This window comes from Manis javanica, chromosome 16 (genome assembly GCF_040802235.1).
Source record: "Manis javanica isolate MJ-LG chromosome 16, MJ_LKY, whole genome shotgun sequence".
Taxonomy (NCBI): Eukaryota; Metazoa; Chordata; class Mammalia; order Pholidota; family Manidae; genus Manis; species Manis javanica.
This window is the reverse complement of record NC_133171.1, coordinates 11,109,962-11,126,336: the sequence shown is the minus strand read 5'-3', so window position 1 is coordinate 11,126,336 and position 16,375 is coordinate 11,109,962. Positions and strand designations below refer to the sequence as shown.

At 36.9% G+C, this 16,375-nt stretch overlaps 1 protein-coding gene across 4 annotated transcripts in view; it reads left to right on the top strand.

Annotated features, from left to right (window-relative positions):
- The window catches only part of EXOC2 (exocyst complex component 2), a 237,394-nt gene that overhangs the window by 165,663 nt on the left and 55,356 nt on the right, over positions 1-16,375 (top strand). For 3 of the 4 annotated variants that reach the window (XM_037011057.2, XM_073224459.1, XM_073224460.1), the window contains exon 22: positions 1,792-1,908. In XM_037011057.2, the coding sequence (XP_036866952.1) occupies positions 1,792-1,908 (117 nt within the window). Of the gene's footprint in view, positions 1-1,791; positions 1,909-10,383; positions 10,665-16,375 lie in introns of those variants that run through there. The other variant, XM_073224461.1, reaches the window with a different exon arrangement.

Genomic DNA, 16,375 nt, shown 5'->3' with positions numbered 1-16,375 from the left:
TTTAAGCATACATGTTCATCTCAGTTGTTACCAAGTTTTGTTTAGTCACCCAAGTTTAATAATTTGATTATTTGATTGTGTTATCCAGTGTTCTTCACACTTTTCTTTCTTCTAAGTAGTTAGATTTGAGGGAAAAAAATGTGCTTACTAAGAGAAAAACTTCAGATCACTCCAGTTTTTCCATTTTGGAGAAGAACCATGAAGATTACAAGGAAAAAAATCAGCCAAAGAGAGTTAGTAAACTAGGTACAGAAGATGCAGAGGCCAGGTGGACTGCTGAACCCGGCTGACGTTTGGAGGGAAGCCTCTTGAAGGAAAACATAATTAAGGATTGATTTTATAGCTAAGAAATTAGTTAACATTTTTGCAGAATGCAGCATGTTTAGAGGCTGACAAAATACGACTTTATTTCATATCCTTTACAAGGATCACATAACACAGCACCAGACGTGGAGCAAGAGGGAATGTGGCCTCCTCTCCCCTGCAGCCAGAGCTGTTCACTGCATTCTTTCTGGTTCACACTTGCCTTTTACTCACAAAATGTGGGTGAGAAGTACATATACCATGATGCTGTTGACCTTGTTTTATGCTCCATTTCTATCCATGGATTAATTCAAGGCCATTCACAGCCTTCCATTTGTGTGAAGGTACTTTATTAATTTTCTGGCCTTTTGATTAAATCTGTTGTTGGCCAGAAAAGGTAGTGAATAGACTATACTCTGCCAGAAATAAAGATAGGAACCTTTTAAATAAAGAAATTTAGGAAGTTTTTATAATTTTAATGGAGCTATGTGAATGTATTAGGACATAGAAGCTATGCTTAGCAATTGAGTTCAAAGACACTTTAAAAGACAGGAATCTGTTCATTCCACATTTTTTGTATTGACTTTAACATAATTTATTCTGATCATATACAAAACAGTAAGCAAAATATGAGAACTTTTCCTGGAAAGTAGTTTTGCCTTAGTTTTTATTCAAGAGATCTTAAATCAAGGCCCTAAATTACTTGTTCCAGGGAGCATGGGGAAAGTGTTCTCAGTGAGCCACAATACCAGTGACAAATGCCATTCCTGGAATTTTATTTACAAAAATAGTTCCTCTGAACTGTAGAAAGATGCTTTATTCGTCAGCCATGGTGTCTGATAATGTTGATAAGAAACTTCCTTACATGGCTAGAATGCTGGAGAATGTAGAATGCACAGCTCTAGAGCCCCCTCCATGCCTGAACGTGGGAGTCCCCAGCGTCTGTCCCCTCATTGCCCATAAGAGGGAGACTATTCCACATAAGAACATCTGTAAATGCCCAGGCTTGAAGGAGCCTGTCATCTGGATATTATAATTCTCTTTCAAGTTTTGAAAAATTTATAAATTGTTCTGTAACACTTTCTACATTCTTTGTAATTATTTTAAAACATCCATTTTTAGAGCTTTTTTGGTGCAAAAAGTATCAAACAGAGTAACCAATAAAGTAGAACCCCTTTTGTAAGAACAACAGCTGTTCCTACTCTCCTAGTTAGCTGTGTTTCATCAGTAAGTTTTTCCATACAGCTGTTAAATTTCAAAGGGAACATTATTTGACTTTTGTGTATTATGTAATAATGAGCAATTAGTAGAATTACAGAATTATGTTTTTTATGTTATTAGGAAAGGAGCCAAGAAAAATAAAGCATTGAGTATTGATATTAAACACCAAGAGGTTATAATTAAATTTAATAATTGATGAACGTTACCTATTAGACCCTCAGTTTGTTACTATAAATGTAATTTTCTAACAATTTGTTTTGCTTTTAGGAACAACGACTTTTGATAGTCCTAAGTAATTGCTGCTACCTAGAACGTCACACCTTCCTAAATATAGCAGAACAGTTTGAAAAGCACAACTTCCAGGGAGTAGTAAAAATAACACAGGTAAATGAATTATGTTAAAAGGACAAGTGGTGGTTTTATCAACTTGATTTCCAAATTATTTTCTCAGCACCCTCTTTTGCTTTCCTATACTTTTCCCTCTTCTTACTCTCCCCACTCTCATATTCCTTCCCCATCTTCACCCTACCCTATTTTTGAAAGATTCCTGTCCTTCTCATAACTCACCTTGAATCATTAATTTAATACTGTCTTCCTTTTTCCAGAACAAAGCTTTCTCAAGACTAGAGTTGACTGACTCCCCACCTAGGCTGTGCAAAAGTGAGGAAGAAAATAGGAAGAGAAAGGCATCAAACTAAGAATCATCTCAAACTTTGCTCCTTTTAGGTTAAAACTTTTCATTATAGCCAGTAGCAGACTCCCTGAGCCTGCAGAGAAACCTTTTCCTGCTTAGTTCACACCTCTTCTTCCTCTCTCCCTTTCCATGTGACCACAGTGATGCTTTCACTTTACTCCTTCAGCATGCCCACAGGTGCTTGAGCACGCACCCCCACACACACAGACACAGAGATACGCGTACGCAGACGCATGCACACACACGCACTCACATAAACACACACAAATGTACATACATGCATACACAGACACACGTACATACAGACATGCACACACACAGATACAAACACACACGCGACTGGGTTACAACAGCTGTAGGATGCTTAATATCTTACCTGAAAAATACGTGCTTTCCATTCTCCAGCCCATGGATGTAGCAAGACTGGATAAAATGACTCCTGTATAAATCAATGGAATAAGTTTTTTCACATGTTACCCTTCATTTTTATATTTTTTCAAGCAGAAAAGGAAAAAAATGAAGTAACTTTGTTCTTAAAGGTTGGTTCTTGGGCAAATGTTTATCAGATTTCCAAGTAAAACTAAGCTAGAACCATTTTTTAATGTCAGTACAATTTTCTCAGTGTAAGAACAAGACAGATAATGATCTTGTTAATCTTATAATCAAAAAGTACTCTTGATGGATTGCATACTATTTACAAGTGATGGTTCTACTTCAAGAACTAGATTGGGATTTTTTTTTTCAAAGAATGAAAATGTCAAAGTGGGTGGTTGTGTCTTGTTTTCCTGCCTTTTCGTAAAGATTAATCATCCTGATGAGAAATGTTGTGACCTAAGGCTATAGGGCCAAATGTTGCATTTATTCCCAGAAACTTTGTGTTGAGAATCGCAAGGTGTTCTCTTGCAGTAGAAATTTAGTATTTGTAGAAATTTGGTACTTTGTTATTATGCGATAACAATAATGATATGGATATATTTATTGGAGAAAGTTTTCACTGTAAAGGTATATGAAATGATTAGGAATTGTATATAACAGAAGCAATATGTTTGGTTTTCTTTAGGTTTTTACAATTATGAATAGAAACTGTTGCTTCAGTGTATATCATTAAGAAGAATGAAACTGACATATAATTAAGCTTTGACATCCTTCCTAGTCCTTGCCCAGATCATACTGAGACCACGGTACTATGAAGGATCAAAGACCTGGGGGTGCAGCTTAGAATAAATGGTGGGCTATTTTTCACACTCAGAATTTGGAGTTTTTTTAAGTAGCCATTGAATATTTTGAAATGATTCAGCTATGTATTAAATGAATAGACAGTAAACTAAACTTAGATTATAGCATTTATGCTGACTCTGTTTATTATGAGTGGATCCATTAATTTCATGATGCCAACCAAATGAAATGTCTTCCTTGCATCAAGGGGAAAAGGCTACCAGCTGCCATTGTTTTTCATAGTTCCCTTTTCAAATGACAGATGACTCTGGAGGCATAGATCCCAGAAAATCATGGGGGCACATAGATCACACGAATGTTTTGTTATTCACCAATTGGCTCTGTTTCTTCTCTTGGAAGTAATGGTTCACTGTGGGCTTCTAAGTTGGTGGCCCCAGACTCTAGGTATCATCTGAGATGTCGTTCCATGCGTGACCTGCTGGTTCACCAAGGGCTCTCCAGGCAGGTTTCCTCCTGCGTTCTCATTGCTGCTTCTACCAGTAGAATCATGAAAATAGCCAATTGTTACTTCCCTTCATCCTAATCCTCATCTTTGAAAGTAGAATTATTTTAATATTGGAACAATATACAAATAACCATGCCCTTTGGTAGTTTATTAAAACTTAATGATCAGTGATCATTTGAAGCTACAGTGATGTTACATATACAGTTTGATCAGACGTAGATAACCCTGTGAATTAATTAAGGAAGGTACTAGTAACTCCATTTTTTCTCATTTGGAAAGATCCTCAGAGAGATTAAACAACTTGACCTGTAATTGGCAGAGCAAAGCAGGACTCATGATTTTTCTCATTTTGAGTCTAGAATGCTTTCTGGTCCAGTACCACACACCTTGAAATAAAGAACAAAATTGTTCCCATGGAAATAACTCCAAAGAAATAGGACATGAAGCTGGTTAATTAATGTGTATCATTTTGGACTTTATAAAACAACATTAAATGGTTATTTATCAGATCACTAAATCAAACTCATCTTGCCTTACCTCCTCTAAAATAAGTCCCATTGTAAGCCTTGCATGAGCTTTGTGCTGTTTGGATCCTAGTAGCAAGTGCCAACCCTGAGTGTCCTGTCATTTGTGTGCATTTCCCACCACACTACCAGTTCTGCTTAGCTCTTGATCAAGTCTTGGAAATATTTTTTTACAGTCATACATTTTTTTCCTAATTATAAAAGTAACACCCAGTCATCATTTTCAAAAAGGTGAAATACTGAAAACCCTAAAAAGTTTTTTAATCATTGATAATGCACCAATTATCATATTGTAGTATATCTACCATTTTTTTTTAACTTTTCCCTACTGGGAACCTCAAAATTATTTTTTGTTGTTGTTATTGAGAGGTGAAGATAATCTTTGATCACATTTCTTATTACTTCCTCAGAGTAGATTCCTAAAACTAGAATTAGAGCTCTTTGGGTAATATTTTTGGTAAATATTGCCAGATTGCTCCTCAGAAGCTGTCTCATCACATTTTGTCCATCATTGCTGACTTTAACTTTTTAATTTAATTGGTAAAAACATTCCTTCATGTATTTTAATTTTCATGCCTTTCTCTAGCTGGTAGTTTAACACTTTTTCATATATTCATTGACTGTTTATATTCTAGAAGAATTCATTTTACAGATACTTAGAGGGTCAGAAAGCACAGTTTTTCATTTAAGGTGTGCAAAGTTTGCCATAAATGATTAATTCTTTTTTTTTCTGCATTTGTGTCTTTTTTCTTTTTTATTATTAAGCTATCATTGATATACAGTCACATGAGCAACATTGTGGTTACTAGATTCCCCCCACTATCAAGTCCCCACCATATACCCCACCCCAGTCACTGTCCATCAGCATAGTAAGATGGCATAGAGTCACTACTTGTCTTCTCTGTGCTATACTGCCTTCCCTGTGCCCCCCTGCATTATGTGTGCTAGTCATAATGCCCCTTAATCCCCTTATCCCTCCCTTCCCACCCATCCTCCCCAGTCCCTTTCCCTTTGGTAACTGTTAGTCCATTCTTGGAGTCTGTGAGTCTGATGCTGTTTTGTTCCTTCAGTTTTTGCTTTGTTGTTACACTCCACAGAGAAGTGATGTCATTTCATACTTCTCTTTTTCCGCCTGGCTTATTTCACTAGCATAATACCCCCTAGCTTCATCCATGTTGTTGCAAATGATAGGATTTGTTTTCTTCTTATGGATGAATAATATTCCATTGTGTATATGTACCACCTCTTCTTTATCCATTCGTTTACTGATGGACACTTACGTTGCTTCTTTATCTTGGCTGTTGTAAGTAGTGCTGCGATAAACATAGGGGTGTGTATGTCTTTTTGAATCTGGGATCCTGTATTCTTAGGGCAGATTCCTAGGAGTGGAATTCCTGAGTCAAATGGTATTTCTATTTTGACTTTTTTGAGGAACCTCCATACTGCTTTCCACAATGGTTGAACTAATTTACATTCCCACCAGCAGTGTAGGAGGGTTCCCCTTTCTCCACATCCTCACCAGAATTTGTTGTTTGTCTTTTGGATGTTGGCCATCCTCACTGGTGTTAGGTGATATCTCATTGTGGTTTTAATTTGAATTTCTCTGATGATAAGCCATGTGGTACATCTTTTCATGTGCCGTTGGCCATCTGAATTTCTTCTTTGGGTAAGTGTCTGTTCAGCTCCTCTGCCCATTTTTTAATTGGGTTATTTGCTTTTTGGTTGTTGAGGCACATGAGCTCTTTATATATTTTGAATGTGAACCTCTTATCGCATGTCATTTATGAATATATTCTCTATATTGTAGGATGTCTTTTTGTTCTACTGATGGTGTCCTTTGCTGTACAGAGCTTTTTAGTTTGATATAATCCCAATTGTTCATTTTTGCTTTTGTTTCCCTTACCTGGTGAGATATGTTCCTGAAAAAGTTGTTCATGTTTATATTCAAGAGAGTTTTGTGTGTTTTCTTCTAAGAAAGCACATGGTTTCATAACTTACATTCAGGTCTTTGATCCTTTTCAAGTTTACTTTTGTGTATGCAGTTATACAGTAATCCAGTTTCATTCTCTTACATGTAGCTGTCCAGTTTTGCCAGCACCATCTGTTGAAGAGGCTGTCATTTCCCCATTCTATGTCAATGGCTCCTTTATCGTATATTAAGTGACCATATATGCTTGGGTTAATATCTGAACTCTCTAGTCTGCTCCATTGGTCTATGGGTCTGTTCTTGTGCCAGTACCAAATTGTCTTGATAACTGTGGCTTTGTAGTAGAGCTTAAAGTTGGGGAGTGTAATCCCCCCAGCTTTATTCTTCCTTCTCAGGATTGTTTTGGCTATTTGGGGTCTTTTGTGGTTCCATATGAATTTTAGAACTATTTGTTCCAGTTCATTGAAGAATGCTGTTGGTATTTTGATAGGAATTGCATTGAATCTGTAGATTGCTTTAGGCATGATGGCCATTTGGACAATATTAATTCTTCCTACCCAAGAACATGGGATGAATTTCCATTTATTAGTGTACTCTTTAATTTCTCTCAGGACTGTCTTCCAGTTATCAGGGTATAGGTCTTTCACATCCTTGGTTAGGTTTTATTCCTAGGTATTTTATTCTTTTTGATGCAATTCTGAAGGGAATTGTTTTCCTGATTTCTCTTTCTGCTAGTTCATCAGTAGTGTATGGGAATGCCACAGATTTCTATGTATCAATTTTGTATCCTGCAACTTTGCTGAATTTAAATATTACTTCTAGTAGTTTTGGGGTGGATTCTTTAGGGTATTTTATGTACAATATCTTGTCATCTGCAAACAGTGACAGTTTAACTTCTTCCTTGACAATCTGTATGCCTTTTATTTCTTTGTGTTGTCTGATTGCCATGGCTAGGACCTCCAGAACTATGTTGAATAAAAGTTGGGAGAGTGGGGATCCTCATCTTCTTCCCGATCTTAAAGGAAAAGCTTTCAGCTTCTTGCTGTTATTAAGTATGATGTTGGCTGTGGGTTTGTCATATACGGCCTTTATTATGTTGAGGTACTTGCCCTCTATACCCATTTTCTTGAGAGTTTTTATCATGAATGGATGTTGAATTTTGTCAAATACTTTTTTGGCATCTGTGGACATGATCATGTGATTTTTGCCCTTCGATTTATTGATATGGTGGATGATGTTAATGGATTTTTGAATGTTGTACTATCCTTACATCCCTGGGATGAATTCCACTTGGTCATGATGTATGATCCTCTTGATGTATTTTTGAATTCGGTTTGCTAATATTTTGTTGAGTATTTTTGCATCTATGTTCATCATGGATATTGGTCGGTAGTTTTCTTTTTTTGTGGTTGTCTTTGCCTGGTTTTGGTATTAGAGTGATGCTAGGTTCATAGAATAAGTTTGGAAGTATTCCCTCCTCTTCTATTTCTTGGAAAACATTAAGGAGAATGGGTACTGTGGCTTCTCTAAATGTCTGATAAAATTCAATGGCGAAGCCATCTGGTCCGGGATATTTTATTCTTGGGTTGTTTTTTGATTACTAATTCAATTTCATTGCTGATAATTTGTCTGTTTAGATTTTCTGTTTCTTACTGGGTCAGTATTGAAAGGTTGTATTTTTCTAGACAGTTGTCCATTTCTTCTAGGTTATCCAATTTGTTAGCATATAATTTTTCATAGTATTCTCTAATAATTCTTCGTATTTCTGTGGTATCCATAGTGGTGATTTTTCCTTTCTTATTTCTGATTCTGTTCATGTGTGCAGATTCTCTTTTTCTCTTAATGGTCAGGCTAGGGGTTTATCTATTTTTTTTATTTTCTCAAAGAACTAGATCTTGGTTTCATTAATTTTTTTTTCTATTCTTTTATTCTTTTCAATTTTATCTATTTCTTCTCTAATCTTTATTATGTCCCTCCTTCTACTAACATTGGGCCTCATTTGTTCTTTTTCCAGTTTCAATAATTGTGACTTTAGACTGTTCATTTGGGATTGTTTTTCCTTCTTTAAATAGGCCTGGATTACTATATACTTTCCTCTTAGAACTGCCTTCTAAGGAAGTTGGGGCATTGCATTTTTCTTTTCATTTGTCTCCATATATTGCTTGATCTCTGTTTTAATTTGGTCATTGACCCATGGATTATTTAGAAGCATGTTGTTAAGCCTCCATGTGCTTGTGAGTCTTATAGTTTTCTTTGTACAATTTATTTCTAGTTTCATACCTTTGTGATCTGAGAAGTTGGTTGGTACAATTTCAATCTTTTTGAATTGACTGAGGCTCTTTTTGTACCCTTGTATGTGATCTATTCTGGAAAATGTTCCATGTGCACTTGAGAAGAATGTGTATCCTGCTGCTTTTGGGTGTAGAGTTCTGTAGATGTCTGTTAGGTCCATCTGTTCTAGTGTGTTGTTCAGTGCGTCTGTGTCCTTATTTATTTTCTGTCTGGTTGATCTGTCCTTAGAAGTGAGTGGGTGTTGATGTCTCTGAGAATAAATGCATTGCATTCTATTTCCTCCTTAAATCTGTTAGTATTCGTTTCACATATGCTGGTGCTCCTGTGTTGGATACATAGATATTTATAATGGTTATATCCTCTCTTTGGACTGACCCCTTTATCATAATGTAATGTTCTTCTTTATCTCTTGTTACTTTCTTTGTTTTGAAGTCTGTTTTGTCTGATACAATTACTGCAACTCCTGCTTTTTTCTCCCTATTGGAAATATCTTTTTCCATCCATTCACTTTTAGTCTGTGTATGTCTTTGGGTTTGAAGTGAGTCTCTTGCAGGCAGCATATAGATGGCTCTTGCTTTTTTATCCATTCTGTAACTCTACATCTTTTGATTGGTGCATTCAGTCCATTTAGATTTAGGGTAATTATCCATAGATATGTACTTATTGCTATTGCAGGCTTTGAATTTGTGGTTACCAAAGGTTGAAGGGCAGTTTCTTTACTATCTAGCAGTCTACCTTAACTCACTAATTACACTGTTATAAACACAGTCTGATTATTCTTTTTTCTCTCCCTTCTTTTTCTTCGTCTTCCACTCTTTATATGTTAGGTGTCATATTCTGTACACTTTTTGTATTCCTTGACTGACTTTGTGGGTAGTGATTTAATTTTGCATTTGGTTAGTATTTAGTTGGTCTACTTCCTTTGCTGTGGTTTTATTTTCACTGCTGACAGCTATTTAGCCTTAGGCATACGTCCATCTAGAGCAGTCCCTTATAAATACACTGTGGAGATGGTTTGTGGGAGGTAAATTCCCTCAACTTTTGCTTATCTGGAAATTGTTTAATCCCCCCTTCAAATTTAAATAGTAATCTGGCTGGATACAGTATTCTTGGTTCAAGCCCTTCTGTTTCATTGCATTGAATATATCATGCAACTCCCTTCTGACCTGAAAGGTTTCTTCTGAGAAGTCTGATGATAGCCTGATGGGTTTTCCTTTGTGGGTGATCTTTTTTCTCTCTTTGGCTTCTTTTAATACCCTGTCCTTGTCTTTGATCTTTGCCATTTTAATTATTATATGTCTTGGTGTTGTCCTCCTTGGGTCCCTTGTGTTGGGAGATCTGTGGACTTCCATGGCCTGAGAGACTATTTCCTTCTCCAGATTGGGGAAGTTTTCATCAACTACTTCTTCAAAGACACTTTCTGTCCCTTTTTCTCTCTCTTCTTCTTCTGGTACTCCTATAATGCAAATATTGTTCCAGTTGCATCGGTCACATAGTTCTCTTAATATTCTTTCATTCCTAGAGATCCTTTTTTCTCTTTCTGCTTCAGCTTCTCTGTATTCCTGTTCTCTGATTTCTATTCCATTCACTGCCTCTTCTACCTCACCTAATCTGCTTTTAAATCCCTCCATTGTTTGTTTCACTTTAGTTATCTACCTCTTGAATTCATCCCTTAGCTCTTGCATATTTTTCTGTAGCTCTTTTAGCATCCGTTTGACTTTTATTTTGAATTCTTTTTCAGGAAAATTGGTGATTTCAGTCTCACCCAGCCCCCTTTCTGGTGTTTGAGGGATTTTGGATTGAACAAGGCTCTTCTGCCTTTCAGAGTCCTAGAGCAATGGGAGTGGTTGCTGGAGAGTGGCACAGGTGTCTGCCAGGAGGACAAAGTCCCTTCCTCCTTGCTGGTCACCATGTCTGTCTCTGCTGCCTGTGCTGCTTAACCACACACAAGGAGACGCCTCTGGGTTAATACCCTAAACTGCTGTGGGCAGGGCTGCCCTCAGGATGGCCTAGGGCTATGACGGGGGTCGCAGGTGAGCAGCACAGTGTCTTTGTGATATCAAAGCCTCTTCATGGCTCCCTGTCTCAGTTTCCATATCCACTTTACCAGTCAACTGCGCACAGGGAGAGGCCTCTGGGTCTGAGCCTGTTAGCTCCACCCAGGGAGAAGCCTCTGTGTTAAGCTGTGTAGTTTAGTTGCTATAGCCCGGGGGTGCCCAACAGCTGGTCTGCAGCAATAGCCGGGACAGCTGGTTCGCACGTAGGTGCCAGCAGGGAGGAAGGAGTGGCAGGCTGCTTATCTCAGTGAGGGGCCTCAGGGCTGCATTGCCAACCAGGGGGATAGGGTGCCTGAAGCTCCTGAAAGTTCCCCACCTGCTGGGCTGAGTGTGCCGGGACAATTTTGTCCACCTGCTCCTTCTTCTAAACCCTTGCCCCTTTAGCAGCCCTCTGACTGTTGAGAGGTATCTTAAAGCAACTGGTTTTCTTTTGTCCCAGGGCAGCCAGCTGTGGGAATCTGTTCACAGTCTTAGCTTCAGACTGCTTTTCAGCCCTTCTAATTCCAGAGCACCATGCAGTGTGGGTCTGTGCTCCCGGAGTAGATTTCTAGGGCTGGATATTTAGCAGTCCTGTGCTTCCACTCCCTCCCCACTCTGGTTGTTTTCCTCCCACTGGTGAGCTGGAGTTAGAGGAGAGCTCGGATCCCACTGGGTCACAGATTTTCACCTTACCCTTTTCCTTGAGATGCTGATTTCTCCCAGATGTAAACTGGCTGGTTTACTGTTACTTCTGGTCACTCTTTTAGGAATAGTTATATTTGCTGTATTTTCAAAATATATGCAGTTTTGGGAGGAGATTCCGCTACACTACTGATGCCACCATCTTTTTCCTTATAAGTGATAAATTCTTTGAGAACTTTGAGAAGGAAAACAAGAGCTGTATCGTTAATAAACTTTAACATGCGATTTTATCGTGGAAGCTATAATTTCATAATTCCATGGAATATATGTATCCATAAAAATGCTATTTTAACATGTTTAAAAAGCAAACATCTCTTAGAGTTTGAATAATTGCAGATTTTGACTGACTTGGGACTGTAGTCATTAAACAAGTCTGGCATTAAATTCTTGATTGGGATTTAATTTTAAGCCCCTAAATCTCTTTCAGAAATTCCAACATGGAGGTTTGGGGGAGGATAGTTTCTTTTTTTTTTTTAAATATGTCCAGGGAAGATTCTTTAGATACAGCAATCAGTTTTAAAGATTTTTGAGTCACTTTGACCATGTTTGCCATACTTTAATATTTTTATGTTTTACATACTTTAATATTTTTAGCTTAATTGTATATAGTTCTTAAATTTGATGTGAAACCATTGAGTTCATGGGTGTGAACACCTATATAGCTTATTGTCCTCACTGTATTATAACTTTATATTTGTTTTATTTTTCCCATCTCTTCATAATGTAAATCAGCTAAATTTTGTTTAGAAGCTATTTTTATAAAATAAATTCATTGTAAATTAATCCATTTGGAGTTCAAGATCTTAAAGGATCTCATATGGTCTGCCTACTAAATACAGATGTAACAAGATAATACAATAATAGTAAGGACTCAAGAACCTTGTAATTTATAAAGTAAAATGTTACTTCCCCAATACAGAGAGAAATTTAGGAAAGCTTTTTCAAAGCATGAAAGGATATAAGATTTCACATAGATGATTCAAAATGAGAGAAAGGCTCTAAGTTTCTTTGAAAAGTTGTGGGATATAGGAAATAAATGAGTAAAACTATTGGTTCACTACTGGGTAGGAAGGGTGTGGGGTTCCTAAATCAAAAACCTTGAACCTGAGCACATAGGCTGAACCACTTAAACAGTTGTCTTTCCCCATCCCCTTACTTTACTGTTTCTCTTCTCTGGGCTTGTGCTTTGTCTCCTCTTCACATCCTACATGTTTTCCTTAGACCTCATCTATTCCCACCACTTCTTTATCAGTGATGCCCATGACTCCCAAAATCTTTATCTTTAACCTGCGTATTATCCCTACCTTCAGATCTGTTTCCTATCAGACTTTTTCACAAGAAGTTTCCACTGGGATTTCAGAAAAACCTGCCCAAACCAAAATCATCTTCTTCCTCCTTCAGATCAGCTTCTCTTTATATGTTTCTCCTCTTAATTAGTAGTCATTGAGTCAGCAAGGCAGGGACTTGTTAATTGTTCTTCCGCCCACCCCTTTGGAAGGTTCACGCCCTGAAGCAGTTCCTGAATCTGTCTCTCCTCTCTGATTTGTTCTTGCTGTCTAAGCTTTCTCATCATCTGACTGCTATTGCAGAAGCCTCCTTCCCAAAAGCTTTCTTAATCTCTAAATTCTTTCACTCTCCAACTCCTTGTTCATGGAGTTTCCAGGATGGGCTTTCAAAAACGCAGATCTGATTATATTGCTCTTCCTCTTTCCTGCGCTTCAGCGCTCCTCACTGCTTGAGGAATAAAGCCTAAACTTCCTACGTGGATCTTTATGCTGTGCTTTAATCTAGCCCCTCTGGGCTCTTTCTCTCAAGGCATTCATCTCCCCTATTCCAGTGTCCTACCACCTAGCCACTCATCTTTCCTTTAACACTTCGTGTGATTTGTCTGCTCGGTCACTCACTCAGCATCAGCATGAGTTTACCAGGCTCTGTTTGAAGAACACTTACCTGTGGCTTATGCTGTACTATCTGGAATGTCTTTTCCTTAATCTAAATTTGACAAAATTTTAATTATTCTGCAAAGCCCATCCTAGATATGAAACCTCATTCTCATCCTATAGAAAGCCTTTTATGGCCTCTCCTCATTCATTCTCCTGCCATGCAAAATAGATCAAATCCTCTTCTTTCTTCACATAATGTTTTGTTCATACACTAAAATAGCATTTTAACACATTACATTATGTTTAGTTTAACACTGGTATACTCTTCTAGATTGTAAATGCTTTTCACATATTTTTATATTAAATACTTTATCACTATGAAAGAGTAGATGCCATTTAGGCGTAAGATAGAGAGCAATAAAATGAAAACATGGTGCCCACCCCCATGCTGAGGAAGTGGGACATCCTCCCTGGGACCCTGCATGTCCTGCACATTTGCACCCCCTCCTTCCTGCAGAGTCACTTCTGCATTTTGTGGTTTCTGATTAACGCATTGTTTAATGTTACCTGTTTTGGACAATTACATAGTATAAATGGGATTATATGGTATGTATTTTTCTATGACTTGCTTTTTCTACTCAGTATTGTTTTTGAGATTTATCCAGGTTGCTGTAAGTTATGCTAATTTATAAAATGAATTAGAGTTTCTCCGTTGTTTCTTCCTCTGAAAGAGTTTGTATAAGAGTGAAATTGTTCTTTGAATATTTAGAAGAACTCTCTGGTAAAACCTTTGTAAGATGATTTTTAGTGAGTGGTTCAATTTATTTAATAGTTAAGAAACCGTTAAGATTTTCTGCTGCTTCTCGTTAGCTGTGGTCATATGTACTTTTCTTGGACTTTGTCTTTTTTGCCTAAATTTTCAAATTTATTGGCATAAAATTGTTTTATAATAGTTTCATATTATTATTTCAATCTCACCTGCATCTGACGTTGGGACCACCATTTATACTTAATATTGCTTTCTTCAAAAACCAAACTTTGGCCTTACCAAAGGCCGATATATGATGAGTTTTCTTAAATATTCTATCTTACTTAAAAAGATTATATCTTTCAGTCTTGAATACCTCATTTCATATATGCCTGTTAGGATGGAGTTTGTGGATGATGTTGCTCAGTTTCTTAGATCCATTCCTTTGTTTGTTTTGATGCTTAATCTTTGATTACTGAGAGAGATGATTTAAAGTCTTTCTTTGGCTACTTGTTAGCCATTTTCTTTGTCTCTAATATTCGATAGTTTCCCTGTGTGTCACTCAATATGATTTTTTTTTTTTTGCCTTTTTTTCCCTGACTCTGATTGATACTTTTAATCAATTCTGGAAGATTCTCAGCTATTACTTCTTTAAATATTTATTCTCCCTATTAACTCTTTTCTCTTCTTCAAGATCTCCTATTGGGTGTATGTTAGCCTTTCTCATTCTACTCTCCATGCCTTGTACATTTTTCTTCATGTGTTTTCCTTCATCTTTAGTTCTCTGTAATGATTAGGAATAATTTCTTCAGCCCTCTCTTCTCATTCATTATTTCTTCAGTTGTGTCTTGCTGAAATTTGCTGTCTATTGACAAAAATTTGTCTAATGACAAAAACCTTGTCAAAATTTGCTGTCAGACATTTATTTCAGTTTTTCATTCCCAGAAACTCTTTGGGTTTTATTACTAAATAGGGGGAAATGGTTAACTTACTCTGGAATGGTGTAATTCCAAACATCAGTGTAGAGATGGTGGCAGTAAAGTTATTTCCAATGCCCATTTGATTGTTCTGTGTAGGTGCCCAAATCAAATACAGTCTATAGTCAAATAAAGACCATTCCTGTTAAGGAGAAGATTGGAACAACCGAATAAAGCCTAATTAATGGGATGTGAAGTGCTTAACCTGATTATCACAAATTTTCAGTAAAAGGAATGTTTTAGGAATGGTGCAGATTAGCGGTAAATTAACAGGTTGGAATCAGCGGAAAGTAAAAGTAGGTAAGGAGTGATGGCTTTCACCAACAAGTGCTAGAAACATCATTTGTCCTTCTGTTTCAGGTGACAATAACACGTTTTATTAACACTTTTCTTTTTTGTTTCAATAAAGCCAACTCTGTAGAGACTGCATTTATTTTTTAATGTTAATTATTTACTTGTCATTTATTTTGTGCACATTTGACAAATTATGGTTTAATAACAAAGGAATGTCAGTTTGCCATCTGTCCCGCCATCCACTTGTAAAGAATTTTTAAAATATATTTATTTTACTGAACCTAGTAATCTGTATTCACTTGGCTAGATGTTCTGATCATAGTTTGATGAGTGTATTTCTATAGAGACTGCTCAGTTAAATATACTCTGTCATCTTTGAAATGAAAACAACCTGCTTTTTTTCCAGTTACTCTTCTTTCTCAGAAACACACTTCTTAAAAAGCATTTTTACCAAAAAGTTTTTAAAATAGTAAATTAGAAACTTTACATTGGAAACCTTAAAATAAATCAAAATAATGGTTTTGTTTTTTTAAATGTTTTGAGTGAGTTGAAAACAATTGTAGAGAAATGGAGGAAATGTGTTATCTACTTGGCAGGCATTTGTTTTCCAGGACCTGTACATCATGAACATTTGCTGTAATTCAGGTTAAGGCCATATGATGTAAGAATATCTTTGATGTACATATTGCTGCTAAAGAAGATACAGTAATAGATTAGCACAAGTATATTTGCCCCTCCATCTAAAATGCTTCCTCCAAATCTATTCTGTATTTCTGTAAGTCATTATCAGCTGTTTGAAGTGCTTTAGAAGATGCTCCTCAGTTTTGATATGTAAGAATTTAGTGAGTATATCTATTTCTGATCACATAACTACTGGATTATCTTCCTTTGTTTCTTTCCTTAAGAAAGATGTCATGGTCATTAGAGACATCGGGCCTGAAGGGCAGGGTTCCCCCAGGCAGCCCCTCTGCAGCGCCCATAGCACTCCTGTCTACTTCCTTGACAGCCATGCTCTGCAAGTATATGATCTTACAAATGTTGTCTTCAATTTCTTAGGGAATAGACTGTAATTTTCCTAGTAACAGGATGTTTC